Source organism: Mustelus asterias, chromosome 29, assembly GCF_964213995.1.
Source record: "Mustelus asterias chromosome 29, sMusAst1.hap1.1, whole genome shotgun sequence".
NCBI lineage: Eukaryota > Metazoa > Chordata > Chondrichthyes > Carcharhiniformes > Triakidae > Mustelus > Mustelus asterias.
Genome location: NC_135829.1, coordinates 16,993,187 through 17,007,315, shown reverse-complemented (window position 1 = coordinate 17,007,315; position 14,129 = coordinate 16,993,187). Strand labels below are relative to the sequence as shown.

At 45.6% G+C, this 14,129-nt stretch overlaps 1 protein-coding gene across 1 annotated transcript in view; it reads left to right on the top strand.

The window, feature by feature from the left end:
* tbc1d2b (TBC1 domain family, member 2B) overlaps positions 1-14,129 on the top strand; it is a 141,858-nt gene that overhangs the window by 67,578 nt on the left and 60,151 nt on the right. The window contains exons 4-5 of the mRNA XM_078200127.1: positions 2,917-3,077; positions 11,629-11,846. Of these exons, the coding sequence (XP_078056253.1) occupies positions 2,917-3,077; positions 11,629-11,846 (379 nt within the window). The remainder of the gene's footprint in view (positions 1-2,916; positions 3,078-11,628; positions 11,847-14,129) is intronic.

Here is a 14,129-nt window from a genome sequence, read left to right as displayed (position 1 = left end):
TGGCCAATCCACGCTTGTGGCGAAACAAATTATAATTGAGGAAAGGTGGGAAAGGTTAGGTTTGTGTTCACTAGAGTTTAGAAGAGTAAGAGATGGCTCGATGGAAACCTTTAAGATCCTGAGGGGTTTTGACAGGGTGGATGTTGAGAGGATATTTCCTCTTGGAGAATCTAGAACCCGGGGTCACTGTTTAATAATAAGGGGTTGCTTATTTCAGACGGAGATGAGGAGAATTTTTTCTCTTAGTTGTGAGGTCTGCAACACTCATGCCTTCCTCTAAAGGCAGCGGAAACAGAGTTTTTGAGACACAGCGAGATAGAATCTTGATTAATAAGGGGGTGAAAGATTATCAGGGGTAGGCGGAAATGTAGGGTTCAGGTTACATTCAAATCAGCCATGATCTTATCGAACCGTGGTGCAGGCTCAGAGGGCCAAGTGACCTACTTCTGCTCCTAAATCGTATATTCATCTGCACCCATAATGCTTTTAAGAGGGAGAATTCCAGGATTCTAACCGAACAACAGCAAAGGGACTGCAATTTCTTTCCGAGTCAGGAAGGTATTTGGCTTGGAGGGAAACTTGCAGATGTTCCTATGTAGTTGCTGCCTTTGTCCTTCTAGCTGGTAAAAGGTTGCAGGTTAAAAGGCGCTGTCAAAGGAGCCTTGGCCAGTCGTTGTGCATCTTGTAGATGGTACATACAACTGACTGTGCATTGGTGGTGGAAGGAGTGTGTGGTTCAGGTGGTTGATGGGGTGCCAATGAAGTGGAAGGTGTTAAGCTCCTCGAGTGTTATTGAGGTTATATTCACCCAGGAAGTGGAGAGCACTGCATCACACTCCTGACTTGCGAATGGTGGAAAGTCTCTGGGGAGTCAGAAGGTGAGATGCTAGTCCCCCTGACACTGAGGGGCAATTTAGCATGGCCAATCCACCTACGCGTCTTTGGACATGTTATGTGACATTTAGGACTAGATTAATAACTTGTTCAAGATAAATGTTCCGTTATAAACTCTTGCTCTAGTTAACTTAAATATGTTTGCTGGGTGGAGCTTTGATTCTTGGATAATAAACACAGGAAATGCTGGAAATACTCGGATTTGGCAGCGTCTGTGGGGAGAGAAATAGTGTGTCAATCAGAACTCGTTGGCTTGACGCATTAAGTCTTTCTTTTTTAACAGAAGCTGTGAGATCTGATGAGCATTTACAGTATGTTCTGTTTTTATTTCCTGTCCGCAGTATTTTCCTTTTCCATTCTTGGGTATTTCTGTTAGCTTTACGTTTTTTTTTAAATGGACAGTTGGCGTATCTGATCTGACTAGAGAACCTATACGCAAGCAAAACATTTCGTCTTCAAATGTCATCAGAAAAAAATAGCTTGCCCTTTCTGGAAACTGATATCTCTCTGCCATCAGCGAACCCACCCATTTCCATTTCATTAACTTTGACCCTGCCTCATCTCAGCTGCTGAAATTCTCATTCATGCCTTTGTTACCCAGACTTGATGATTCCAACTCTCCATCTGCCTCCCGTTTCCATCCTGTCTAAACCTCTCATCGTTGCAAATCTGTTGCCCATCTCCTTATTCGCACTAAATCTCATTCGCCCATCGTCCCTGTGCTTGTTAACCTGCAGCTTAACTGGATCCTCACTGAGCCATGCCTTCATTTTAAAATTCTCATCCTTGCTTTATAATTCTGTCACCTCTTCCCTATCTCTGTAGCCTTCTCCATCTTTACAGCCTTTTGATTTATCTCCAATTCTTGCCTCTTGAATATGCCTGATTTGAATCATCTGCAATGAGGCAGGGGCGGCGGCACAGTAGTTAGCACTGCTGCCTCACAGCGCCAGGGACCCGGGTTCTACTCCGGCCTTGGGTCACTGTCTGTGTGGAGTTTGCACGTTCTCCCCGTGTCTGCGTGGGTTTCCCCCGGGTGCTCTGCTTTCCTCCCAAAAGATGTGCAGATTAGATTGATTAGCCATGCTAAATTGCCCTCCATGTCTCAATATATAGATTAGGGGAATTAACGGGATAAGTATGTGGGATAAGCCTCACAGTGCCAGGGCACCTGTCTGTGTGGAGTTTGCATGTTTTCCACGTGTCTGTGTGGGTTTCCTCCGGGTGCTCCGGTTTCCTCCCACTGCCCGAAAAACATGCTGGTTAGGTAAATTGGCCATGTTAACTTACCCCTTTGTCTCAAGATGTGTAGGCTTGGGGGATTAGCAGGGAAAATATGGGATGGCACAGTAGTTAGCACTGTTGCCTCACAGCTCCAGGGACCTGGGTTCGATTCCCAACTTGGGTCACTGTCTGTGTGGAGTTTGCACGTTCTCCCCATGTCTGTGTGGGTTTCCTCCGGGTGCTCCGGTTTCCTCCCACAGTCCAAAGATGTGCGGGTTAGGTTGTTTGGACGTGCTAAATTAACCCTTGGTGTCCCAGGATGTGATAGGTTAGAGGGATTAGCAGGGTAACTAAGTGGGGATAGGACCAGGGGTGGGATTGTTGTGGGTGCAGACTCGATGGGCCAAATGGCCTCCTGCACTGTAGGGTTTCTATGATTCTATGTGAGGTTACGGGATAGGCCCTGGGTGGGATTGTGATCGTTGCAGGCTCGACTGGCCGGATAGTCTCCTTCTGCACTGTAGGCATTCTATGATTCATTGGTCGTCATGTCATCAGCTGCCAAACTTTGGAATTTCCTCTCTAATCCCCTCCATCCCTCTGCCTCACTTGACTTTTCATAAGACCCTCCTTAAAACCTACCTCTTGGTCACCTGCCCTAATATCTCACATGGCTCAGTGTCAGATTTGGTTTGTGAGACGCCTTGGAGCATTTCACTAGGTTAAAGTTTCTGGATAAATACAAGTTGTTACGGTTCGAATTTGGTTTCATTCTCTGCAATTCTGAATCTAATGCAGGAATTCTATGTCAAACCTGAAACCAGGAAAAGGGAGCAATGAGAACCGGCGAAGTGTCTTCTACACTGAGGACTGGGAGCTACTCGATCCCAGCCTCAAAGAGCTAGAAGAAGCAACAGCGCATGAAGAAAAGAGAAAAAATGCTACAGAAACAAATAGAGGTTTGTCACTTCATTTTCCAGGTGCAGTTCTGTCCATACAGAAAATAAAGCATTATTGTTCAAACAGGTATACTTTCACAGCAAGATTACATGCTTGAGTAAGACCATTGGTTTGCAATAATCTGGCTTCAGTAGTCTGGTGGTTTTATTCTACAGATCCCTGGATGGTCAATGAAACAACCACTGGATTATAAAGATAATGGCCGGAATTTAACACCCCGCCCGCCACGGGACTCAGGATGGGCGAGGGGCAGAGCAAGGGAAGGTCTGTTGACCTCGGGCGAGATTTTACAGTTTCGGGACGAACGAGGCCATAAAATCCCACCCATAAACTTTACGGAACAAAAGGAGGCCATTTGGCCCATTGCGTCTGCGATGTCCAATTAAAGAGCTATCCAGCTTAATCCCAGTTTCCAGCTCTTGGTCCCATAGTCCTGGAGAATATGGCACCTCAAGTGCATGTGTTTTTTAAAAAAGTTTATTTATTCATGTCACAAGTCGGCTTACATTAACACTGCAATGAAGTTACTGTGAAAATCCCCTAGTTGCCACACTCCGGTGCCTGCTCGGGTACACTGCGGGAGAATTTAGCACGGCCAATGCACCTAACCAGCACGTCTTTCAGACTGTGGGAGGAAACTGGAGCACCTCGAGGAAATGCATGCAGACACTAGGAGAACGTGCAGACTCCGCATAGACAGTGACCCAAGCCAGGAATCGAACCCGGGCCCCTGGCGCTGTGAGGCAGCAGTGCTAACCACTACTTGCTGCAGACTGGGCAGTTCCTCATTGATGCACGTGAGGCTGCTGACTGGATATGGTAGAATGTTCATTGTGCTACATCAAGGGGTTTGCACGGAGGGAAGTTTAACATATACAATGGTCCAAAGCATATTGAGTGTCTAGTTAGGAGACTGCCCTTCACAGCTCACCCGTTTTAGTGCTAGAATTGGTTAACATCTCAGTTGTCGGGTCATTGATGCTGGATCAACTGATGATTAAACAAACTCTAGTCAAAGTAAGCTACGCTCTGTCATTCCTGTCCTCCATTATCCTGCTTTGTACTGCCTGAGATGGACAGGAGCAGCTTCACATTCAATTCTGTGAGTACAGGGATTGTTGAAAGCTCCTGAAATGCTGCAGAAATTCTGACTTTAAAAAAAAAAAACATTTTCACGTAAACTAAGCATGTTTCTGAACGTCTTTCTGCTTCTGTTGTAAAAAATCTGACAAAGGGTCATCCAGACTTGAAACGTTGGCTCTACTCTCTCTCTCTCTCTCGATGCTGTCAGACCTGCCAGGATTTTCCAGCATTTTAGAACATAGAACAGTACAGCACCGAACAGGCCCTTCGGCCCACAATGTTGTGCCGAGCTTTATCTGAAACCCAGATCAAGCTATTTTCTCCCTATCATCCCGAAGTACTCCATGTGCCTATCCAATAGCTTCTTAAATGTTCCTAAAGTGTCTGACTCCACTATCCCTGCAGGCAGTCCATTCCACACCCCAACCACTCTCTGAGTAAAGAACCTACCTCGGACATCCTTCCTATATCTCCCACCATGAACCCTATAGTTATGCCCCCTAGTTACCGCTCCATTCACCCGAGGAAATGGTCTTTGAACGTTCACTCTATCTATCCCCCTCATCATCTTATAAACCTCAATCAAGTCTCCTCTCAACCTCCTCCGCTTTATGTTTTCATTTGTGATAAATCTGCCTAGTTCTGGCCGGAGTGTGTAATGTGATGTTTGGCACCACTCGAGTGAACTGCCAGATGGATTTCCTGACAAATATCCTATAGGTCACACACTCATGGTTTTCTGTCCCACTCAGAAATAGATAAGGGTTCAAGTTTTGGTTCTGCTGAGCTAATGGAAACGGACTCTCAGCAGTGAGCACAGGTTAAAATTGTCAATGGGACAGCAGTAATGGAGTGAATGCGACTATAAATGTGAAACAAAATTCCATTTTCACCAGTGAGTGTCAGCCTGTTTTGTCGTCCTGCAAATCTTTGGTTAGATTTGTCCTCGGCAGGGAATGATTCTCAATTTGCTTTGATGTTAACCTTGTTCTCCTGGGACTTGGGGGAAGAATGACACAGGAGCGGTGGCACAGTTGTCAGCACTGCTGCCTCACAGCGCCAGGGACCCGGGTTCAACGGGTGTGTCGGTCTGTGCGGAGATTGGATGTTCTCCCCACGTCTGTGTGGGTTTCCTCCGGGCGCTCCGCTATCCTCCCACACTCCAAAGAGGTGCAGATAAAGGCAAAATACTGTCGATGCTGGAACCTGAAACAGGAAAATGCTGGAAAATCTCAGCAGGTCTGACAACATCTGTGGCGAGAGAGTAGAACCAACATTTCGAGTCTAGATGACCCTTTGTCAGCTCTGACGAAGGATCATCTAGACTCGAAACATTGGCTCTACTCTCTCGCCACAGATGTCAGACCTGCTGAGATTTTCCAGCATTTTTCTGTTTTTGCCAAAGATGTGCTGGTTAGGTGGATTGGCCATAGTAAATTAGCAGAATAAATATGTGGGGTTACGGGGATATAAGAACATAAGAACATAAGAAATAGGAGCAGGAGTAGGCCATCTAGCCCCTCGAGCCTGCCCCGCCATTCAATAAGATCATGGCTGATCTGACGTGGATCAGTACCACTTACCCGCCTGATCCCCATAACCCTTAATTCCCTTACCGCTCAGGAATCCATCCATCCGCGCTTTAAACATATTCAGCGAGGTAGCCTCCACCACCTCAGTGGGCAGAGAATTCCAGAGATTCACCACCCTCTGGGAGAAGAAGTTCCTCCTCAACTCTGTCTTAAACCGACCCCCCTTTATTTTGAGGCTGTGTCCTCTAGTTTTAACTTCCTTACTAAGTGGAAAGAATCTCTCCGCCTCCACCCTATCCAGCCCCCGCATTATCTTATATGTCTCCATAAGATCCCCCCTCATCCTTCTAAACTCCAATGAGTACAAACCCAATCTCCTCAGCCTCTCCTCATAATCCAAACCCCTCATCTCCGGTATCAACCTGGTGAACCTTCTCTGCACTCCCTCCAATGCCAATATATCCTTCCTCATATAAGGGGACCAATACTGCACACAGTATTCCAGCTGCGGCCTCACCAATGCCCTGTACAGGTGCATCAAGACATCCCTGCTTTTATATTCTATCCCCCTCGCAATATAGGCCAACATCCCATTTGCCTTCTTGATCACCTGTTGTACCTGCAGACTGGGCTTTTGCGTCTCATGCACAAGGACCCCCAGGTCCCTTTGCACGGTAGCATGTTTTAATTTGTTTCCATTGAGATAGTAATCCCATTTGTTATTATTTCCTCCAAAGTGTATAACCTCGCATTTCTCAACGTTATACTCCATTTGCCATATCCTCGCCCACTCACTCAGCCTGTCCAAATCTCTCTGCAGATCTTCTCCGTCCTCCACACGATTCACTTTTCCACTTATCTTTGTGTCGTCTGCAAACTTCGTTACCCTACACTCCGTCCCCTCCTCCAGATCATCTATATAAATGGTAAACAGTTGCGGCCCGAGTACCGATCCCTGCGGCACGCCACTAGTTACCTCCCTCCAACCGGAAAAACACCCATTTATTCCGACTCTTTGCTTCCTGTCGGATAGCCAGTCCCCAATCCACTTTAACACACTACCCCCAACTCCGTGTGCCCTAATCTTCTTCAGCAGCCTTTTATGGGGCACCTTATCAAACGCCTTTTGGAAATCCAAAAACACCGCATCCACCGGTTCTCCTCCATCAACCGCCCTAGTCACATCTTCATAAAAATCCAACATGTTCGTCAATATATAGGGATCTGGGTGGGATTGTTTCCAGTGCAGGCTCGGTGGGCTGAATAGCCGCTTCCTGCACTGTAATGATTCTATTCTATGCACGATGCCCAGTTGTTTTTTTCCCCCCAAGTAGCAGCCAGAGCATTCCTCGCATGCACCAATGAATTGCATTGCCATGGTGATAATGGAGATATTTGTTTCTCATGTTGTGCTGCTGTAGTGACAGTAGCAGCATGTTTATCAGCCAGGAAGAACCACTGACAGACTCTTCTTGCTGCAACTTAACCTACCAGCTTTTCTTTTGATGTGCCTGCCAACTGCAGGAAATCCCTGCTCGGGGAGCTGGCAGTTGAAGAGCAACGTGAAAACACTGCCAACCAACAAACAATGCGTGTTCCAAGAATCCTTTCAGTTGTTTCAGACTTGTTTTTTAATCCATTAGGTGTGAAAATCAGTATTTGTCTGAGGCTCCAACAGTAGCTCATTTATCGTGGGACCATGCAGAACAGAGTGAAGCCATTTGGCTCACTGTGCCTCAGCTGGCTTTATAAAAAGGCTATTCAATTAGTGCCCCTGCTCCTGCTCTTTCCCCGTTGCTCTGCAGTTTTCCCTCCCTTCAAGTATTCATCTAATTCCCTATTAAACATGGCACGGTTGGCACAGTGGTTAGCACTGCTGCTTCATAGCGCCAGGGATCCGGATTCGATTCCTGGCTTGGGTCACCACTGTCTGTGTGGAGTCTGCACGTTCTCCCCGTGTCTGCGTGGGTTTCCTCCGGGTGCTCCGGTTTCCTCGCACAGTCTAAAAATGTGCAGGTTAGGTGGATTGGCCATGCTAAATTGCTCCTTAGTGTCACAAAACGTGCATGTTAGGTGGATTGGCCATGTCAAATTTCCCCTCAGTGTCAGAGGGACTAGCTCGGGTAAATACATCGGGTTATGGGATAGGGCCTGGGTGGAATTGTGGCCGGTGCAGACACGATGTTTGAATAGCCTCCTTCTGCACTATAGGATTCTAGATTTACTATTGAATCTGTTTCCAGACACAGCATGCTGGATCATATCAGTTTGCTGTGTAAAAATGATTCTCCACATGTCCACCATATTAGTGGGAGAAAAAACAGGTGCCAAAATAAGGTATTTCATAAGATGTGGCCAATCTGTGGCAAAACCCATTATAACTGAGGAAAGGTTGAGAGGTTAGGTTGTGTCCATTAGAGTTTAGAAGAGTAAGAGGCTCGATTGAAACCTGCAAGATGCTGAGGAGTATTGACAGGGTGGCTGTGGAAAGGATGTTTCCTCTTGTCAGAGAATCTACAACTAGGGATCACATAAAAATAAGAAGTCACTCATTTAAGACTGAGATGAGGAGATTGTTTTCTCTTGGAGAGTCATGAGTCCGGAACTCTCTTCCTGAAAAGGCAGTGGAAGCAGAGTCTTTTAAGGCAGAGTTACATAGATTTTTGATTATGAAAGGTTATCGGGGGGGGGGGGGGGGGGGGGTCAGATCAGCCATCATCTTATTGAATGGTGGAGCAGGCTCGAGCGGTCAACTCCTACTCATAATTCTTGTGTTCTTACGTACAATTAAATCTTTCACGGTGCTAGTTAACTTAGTTGGCAAATCTTCAAGTATGTGACATTGCAGCTGTACCTGATAATTCAGTCACCTTCGCACAAACAATGTAATTATCCAGCAATTTTTTATCATCGGCAACAGAGTTGGAATTCAGTTCTAGATAACACAAACTAAATTTTGAATTAAGCGGAACAGACTTTGCTGCAGTTAAGCTTAGTTTCCTATTTATCTAGTTTTGTCTTGGTTTTAACGTTATCTCTGTAAAATATCTACAGTGTATTGAATTTGCAGCAAGTCTTGCATGCTGTCACCACATATTCTAGACAAACCTTTATTAACGGTCCATTTTGCATTAAATCGACCACGGTTTTAGGTTTTGACTTCGCGTCATGCTGCAGCCTCACTGCAGCTTAACTGACCTATCTTCAACTGTATAACTCTGCTCGCGTGCTGTACTGCTCTGGATTAGGGTTACAGTTTCTCCTCAAGTCTCAGTACTCCATTATCAGAGGGTGATATTTCACCCACTGAGCCATGCAAAATTTAGTGATGGGGGCCAATAATCATGTTCTTCTCCCTTCATGCAACCCCCCCCATTGCAAACCCCCCCCCAGGCCAAGAGACAAATAATATTGATCCATTAGTGTCAGAGGGGTTTAGCTGATTAGCACGGTAAATATATGGGGTTACGGGAATAGGGCCTGGGTGGGATTGTGGTCAGTGCAGGCTCAATGGGCTGAATGGCCTCCTTCTGCATTGTAGGGAATCTATGAATCTGTCACCTCCAGGCTGAGATTAAAACTGACATACAAAACGTTCCTTCCTGCAACCAGGTTATGGCTGGAGAAATTGTGTATGCAAATCTAGGGACAGTTTAAATCCCCTGCTCGTGTCCCCAGAGAAACTTTGCAAGCTCAATAACGCAGCAATGATTTCCTACCGCAAGTAACGTGACCCCATTGCTTTGTTTATGTGGCGGGGTAATTTACATTTGTTCTTCTGTAAGATAACTTGTTGAATTAAAGGGAGAAGGACTGTAAAATGCAAATTTCACATTTATCTTCCAAACTTTTAACCCAGTAGCTATGCATTAATCATTAATTAGCACTCCAATCTGCACTCTCGTTTCCTTCTCTATGAATGGTATGCTTTGTCTGTATAGCGCGCAAGAAACAATACTTTTCACTATGTTAATACATGTGACAATAAACCAAATCAAGTTGTAAAGAGATGAGCTAGAATGAGGAATGTGCTCTGGGAAATGCATGTAACCAGTGGGACAGCATCTGAATTGTGCAGTTAGCATCATTTGCGTGCTGTGTTTTTCTCAGTTATTAGAAAGTCCTCTAGATTTTAGTTCCCCCCTCCCCTCATCGAATGAGTTCGATGAGTTCAGATCTCCCACACTCTGATCAGCTATTTTTTTTTTTCTTTTGCAGAAACTTCTGCTACAAGAGTGTGTCATGGCCTCCTGAGGGTGGCACAGTGGTTAGCACTGCAGCCTCACAGCGCCAGAGACCCGGGTTCAATTCCGGTCACTGTCTGTGTAGAGTCTGCACGTTCTCCCCGTGTCTGAGTGCGTTTCCTCCGGGTGCTCCGGTTTCCTCCCACACTCCAAAGATGTGCGGGTTAGGTTGATTGGCCATGCCAAATTGACCCTTGGTGTCAGGGGGATTAGCAGGGTAAATACGTGGGGTAACAGGTATAGGGCCTGGGTGGGATTGTTGTCGGTGCAGGCTCGATGGGCCGAATGGCCTCCTTCTGCACTGTAGGGATCCTATGATCACTGCTGTTCATGTGCTGCCGTACAGTTTAATTTTATATCTTATATGAAGAGTGTGGATGTTTCACAGATTCCCCACATCCTTCCACTTCACAGCCAGAAGAGATAGATAAGGTTAAGAGGCGACCGAATGGAGGCCTTCAAGGCGGTGAAAGGCTTTGATCGAGTAAATAAAGAAAATCTATTCCCTCCAGGGAGTGGATCAATAACCAGATGTCACAGATTTAAAACCTTTGGCAAAAGATCTAGAAGGCAGAATCTTTCACTGTGTTGTCAGGATCTGGAATGCTCCAATCAAGAAGGTGGTGAGAACAGATATGTTTAAGAGGGAGTCGGGGAGGTGGTTGAGGAGCTTACAGGGTTACGGGCAGGGATGTGGCATTAAAGCATGGCTGCTATTTCAGTGTCAGAACTGGCACAGTGGACTGGAAGACCACCTCCTGTGCGATTCAAATCTGTTTCACTGAGAACTCTTCTGTTGCGTTGAAGGACCACTTAAATTGCAGGGCACAGAAAATGGAAATTTTCTTTTGCACATTTTGTCAGAATTTGCACAGTTTTGCAGGTCCGTTCACACTAACAGTAGGGTCAGTGCAATGCAGGCCTTGGCTGTGCAAGTGCACTGTGGTCGTGGAATCGAGGTCTGTTTTGATGCAAGGCCTATTCTGAGGATTGAGAAGCCCTGGAGGTGGTTTTCTCATCCCACTTTGCTGTGGGATTGGTTTGAGCAACGTCAAAATGATTTTGCAACGATGCTACATTTTTGTGTCGTGGTGGCACAGTGATTGCAACTGCTGTCTTACAGCTCCAGGGACCCGGGTTCAATTCCGGCCTTGGGTGACTGTGTGGAGTTTCCACATTCTCCCCATGTCTGTGTGGGTTTCCTCCAGGTGCCCTGGTTTCCTTCCACATTCCAAAGATGTGTACGGTTAGGGGGATTAGCCATAGGAAATGTGGGGGGTTTACAGGGATAGGGCGGGGGAGAGGGCCTGGCTAAGATACTCTCATGATGTGGAGATGCCGGCGTTGGACTGGGGTAAACACAGAGTTTTAACAACACCAGGTTAAAGGACTTTAACCTAGTGTTGTTAAAACTCTTACTGTAAGATACTCTCAGACAGAGAGTCAATACAAACTCGATTCACAGAATGGCCATTTCACTGTAGGGATTCTATGATTCTGTTTTTTTTAAATGTAGCTTGGAGGACGTGGTTAAGAAAAAATGTTTAAAACTGAGAATTTGAATTCAAAATATTGAAGGCAGAAATCAGATATTGGGGATGTATTTTCAATAATTTAAATCCTGATCTCTTTTCATCATTTGTTCATAATTGTCTTGTTTCAATCTGGAAATTTGTTGGGCTTTTCTTTAGGATCAGCGTTTTCTTTCGATTTTGCAAGAGCAACGCGTGTTAGACGCCCACCATTCTTGAGAGACATGATTGGAACGTCAAAGAACCGCAATAGCAGTGAGTCATCGCCTGTTGAATGGATTGTTACCAATGGAAAGGCATCAACAGAGATTCAGTCCAGAATTCAAGCTCAACAAGAAGAGTTAAACAAGGTGAAAGAAGATTTAATCAGTCAAAAGGTAAGCTCTGAAGGGACAGACGGCATTATCCATGACTTCCAATTTTTTTTATTCATTCGTGGGACATGGGCGTCGTTGGCTGGCCAGCATCTACTGCCCATCCCTAGTTGCCCGGGAGCAGTTGAGAATCAACCACGTTGCTGTGAGTCACATGTAGGCCAGACCAGGTAAGGACGGATTTCCTTCCCTGAATGACATTAGTGAACCAGGTGGGTTTTTTTTCAACAATGGGTTTCATGGTCATCAGTAGATTCTTAATTCCAGATTTTTCTTATTGAATTCAAATTCCATCATCTGCCGTGGCGGGATTCGAACCCGGGTCCCCAGAACATTAGCTGAGTTTCTGGATTAATAGTCTAGCGATAATACCGCTAGGCCATCACCACCTCCCCAATCGTGATTCCAAATATGAACAGTTCAAGTGCAACTTGTAATCGATGGAAATCAAAGATTCTAAAAGAGCTTGATAAATTACTAAAGGCAGGGTTGTATTTAGGAAATGCCTGGCAAAATAGTGTGTCACTTTGAAGCATTGACGTGTGGCTCCATAGAGCCATGTGGTTTAGGTTTGATTTCTCAGCAGACGTCCATTCCCAGCTTTACCGATACTGGCTGGTGCAGAAGCTACATCAGATCACTATTGTACACTTCCTGACTACTGGCTGTAGATGGGGTATCTAGCTAGTCAAAGAGGCTGGAGACCTGGGTCAAAAGATGGCAGATGGAATTTAACACAGACAAATGTGAGGTGATGCGATTTGGAAGGTCCACTGCAGAAGAAAAGTACATGGTAAATGGTAGAGCCCTTAGATCTAGAGGGATCTAGGCATGCAGATCCATAGTTCCTTGAAGGTGGCAACTCGGGTGGACAAGGTGGTCAAGAAGGTGTATGGCATGCTGGCCTTCATCAGTCGGGGCGTATAGGACTTGGCAAATCATGTTGCAGCTGTATAGGACTTTGATTAGGCCGCATTTGGAGCATTGTGTACAATTCTAGTCGTCACATTATCAGAAGGATGTTGATGCATGCGAAAGGGTGCAGAAGAGATTTACCAGGATGTTGCCTGGTTTGGAGGATATGGACTATGAAGTATCCTGATCCCGCCTTCCTCCCCCATATCCCTTGATCCCTTTATCCCCAAGAGCCATATCTAATTTCTTCTTGAAATCAGTAGAAAGACAGAAAAAGCAATAGAAACATTGCTACTGGTGCGCTTGTGGCGCAACGGTAGCACGTCTTACTCCCGCATTAGAAGGTTTCGCGTTCAGATCATGTCAGGCTGACGACACAAAAGATATTCCCCTATTGTTTTACCGCAGGGATTGGTTGAGAAAGAGAGAGAGACCATTGCATCTTCTGAGGGAAAGACAAATTAAATATTTCAATCTGTGGAAGATGCAGGACTCTGGGGAGAGAGCAGAGCAGTTGAATTAGCTTCGGATTGTTCTAACAAAAAGGATTGAAAACTGCCTCCCTTACTGGAAATCTGTAATAATCACTCAAAAACACAGCATTTTGTCCGGGTTAAATTCCATCTGCCATCTTTCGACCCAGGTCTCCAGCCTCTTTAACTAGCTAGGTACAATAATTTCAGTACAGTACAGCCAGGCTGGTCACAAGGCACAGTGGTTAGCACTGCTGCCTCACAGCGCCAGGGACCCAGGTTCGATTCCCGGCTTGGGTCACTTGTCTGTACGGAGTCTGCACATTCTCCCCGTGTCTGACTGGGTTTGCTCCAGTTTCCTCCCACAGTCCAAAGATGTGCGGGTTAGGTTGATTGGCCATGCTAAGTTGACGCTAGTGTCAGGGGGACTAGCAGGGTAAATGGGTGGGATATGGGGCAGAGGGCCTGAGTGAGATGTGGTCGGTATAGACTCGATGGGCCGAATGGCCGCCTCCTGCACTATAGGGATTCTATCTAGAAACACAGAGAATTTGATCTATGGTAATCCTGCTCCCAATATTTTTGGGTTTGATGATTTTGGATTTGATCTAATTCCAGTTAGAATTGTGGATAAACATTAAGTCATCCGGTTTCTGGTATGTGGTGTCCAGACACACTATGTTTGCCAGCATGCAATCCTTCAGAATGCATAAGTTGATCAAAACCAGATTCTTACGTCTGGATACATTGTGCAACTGTCTAGATTGTGAAATATAAGTTTTATTCTGCTGTGCAACAGATGGATTAAAAAAGCGTCGAGGGCAATTGCAATAGATTGATCTTGGATTTTAAATCCTGTAAACTGTTTCCTTATTTTGTACAGTATGGTCACTTTACA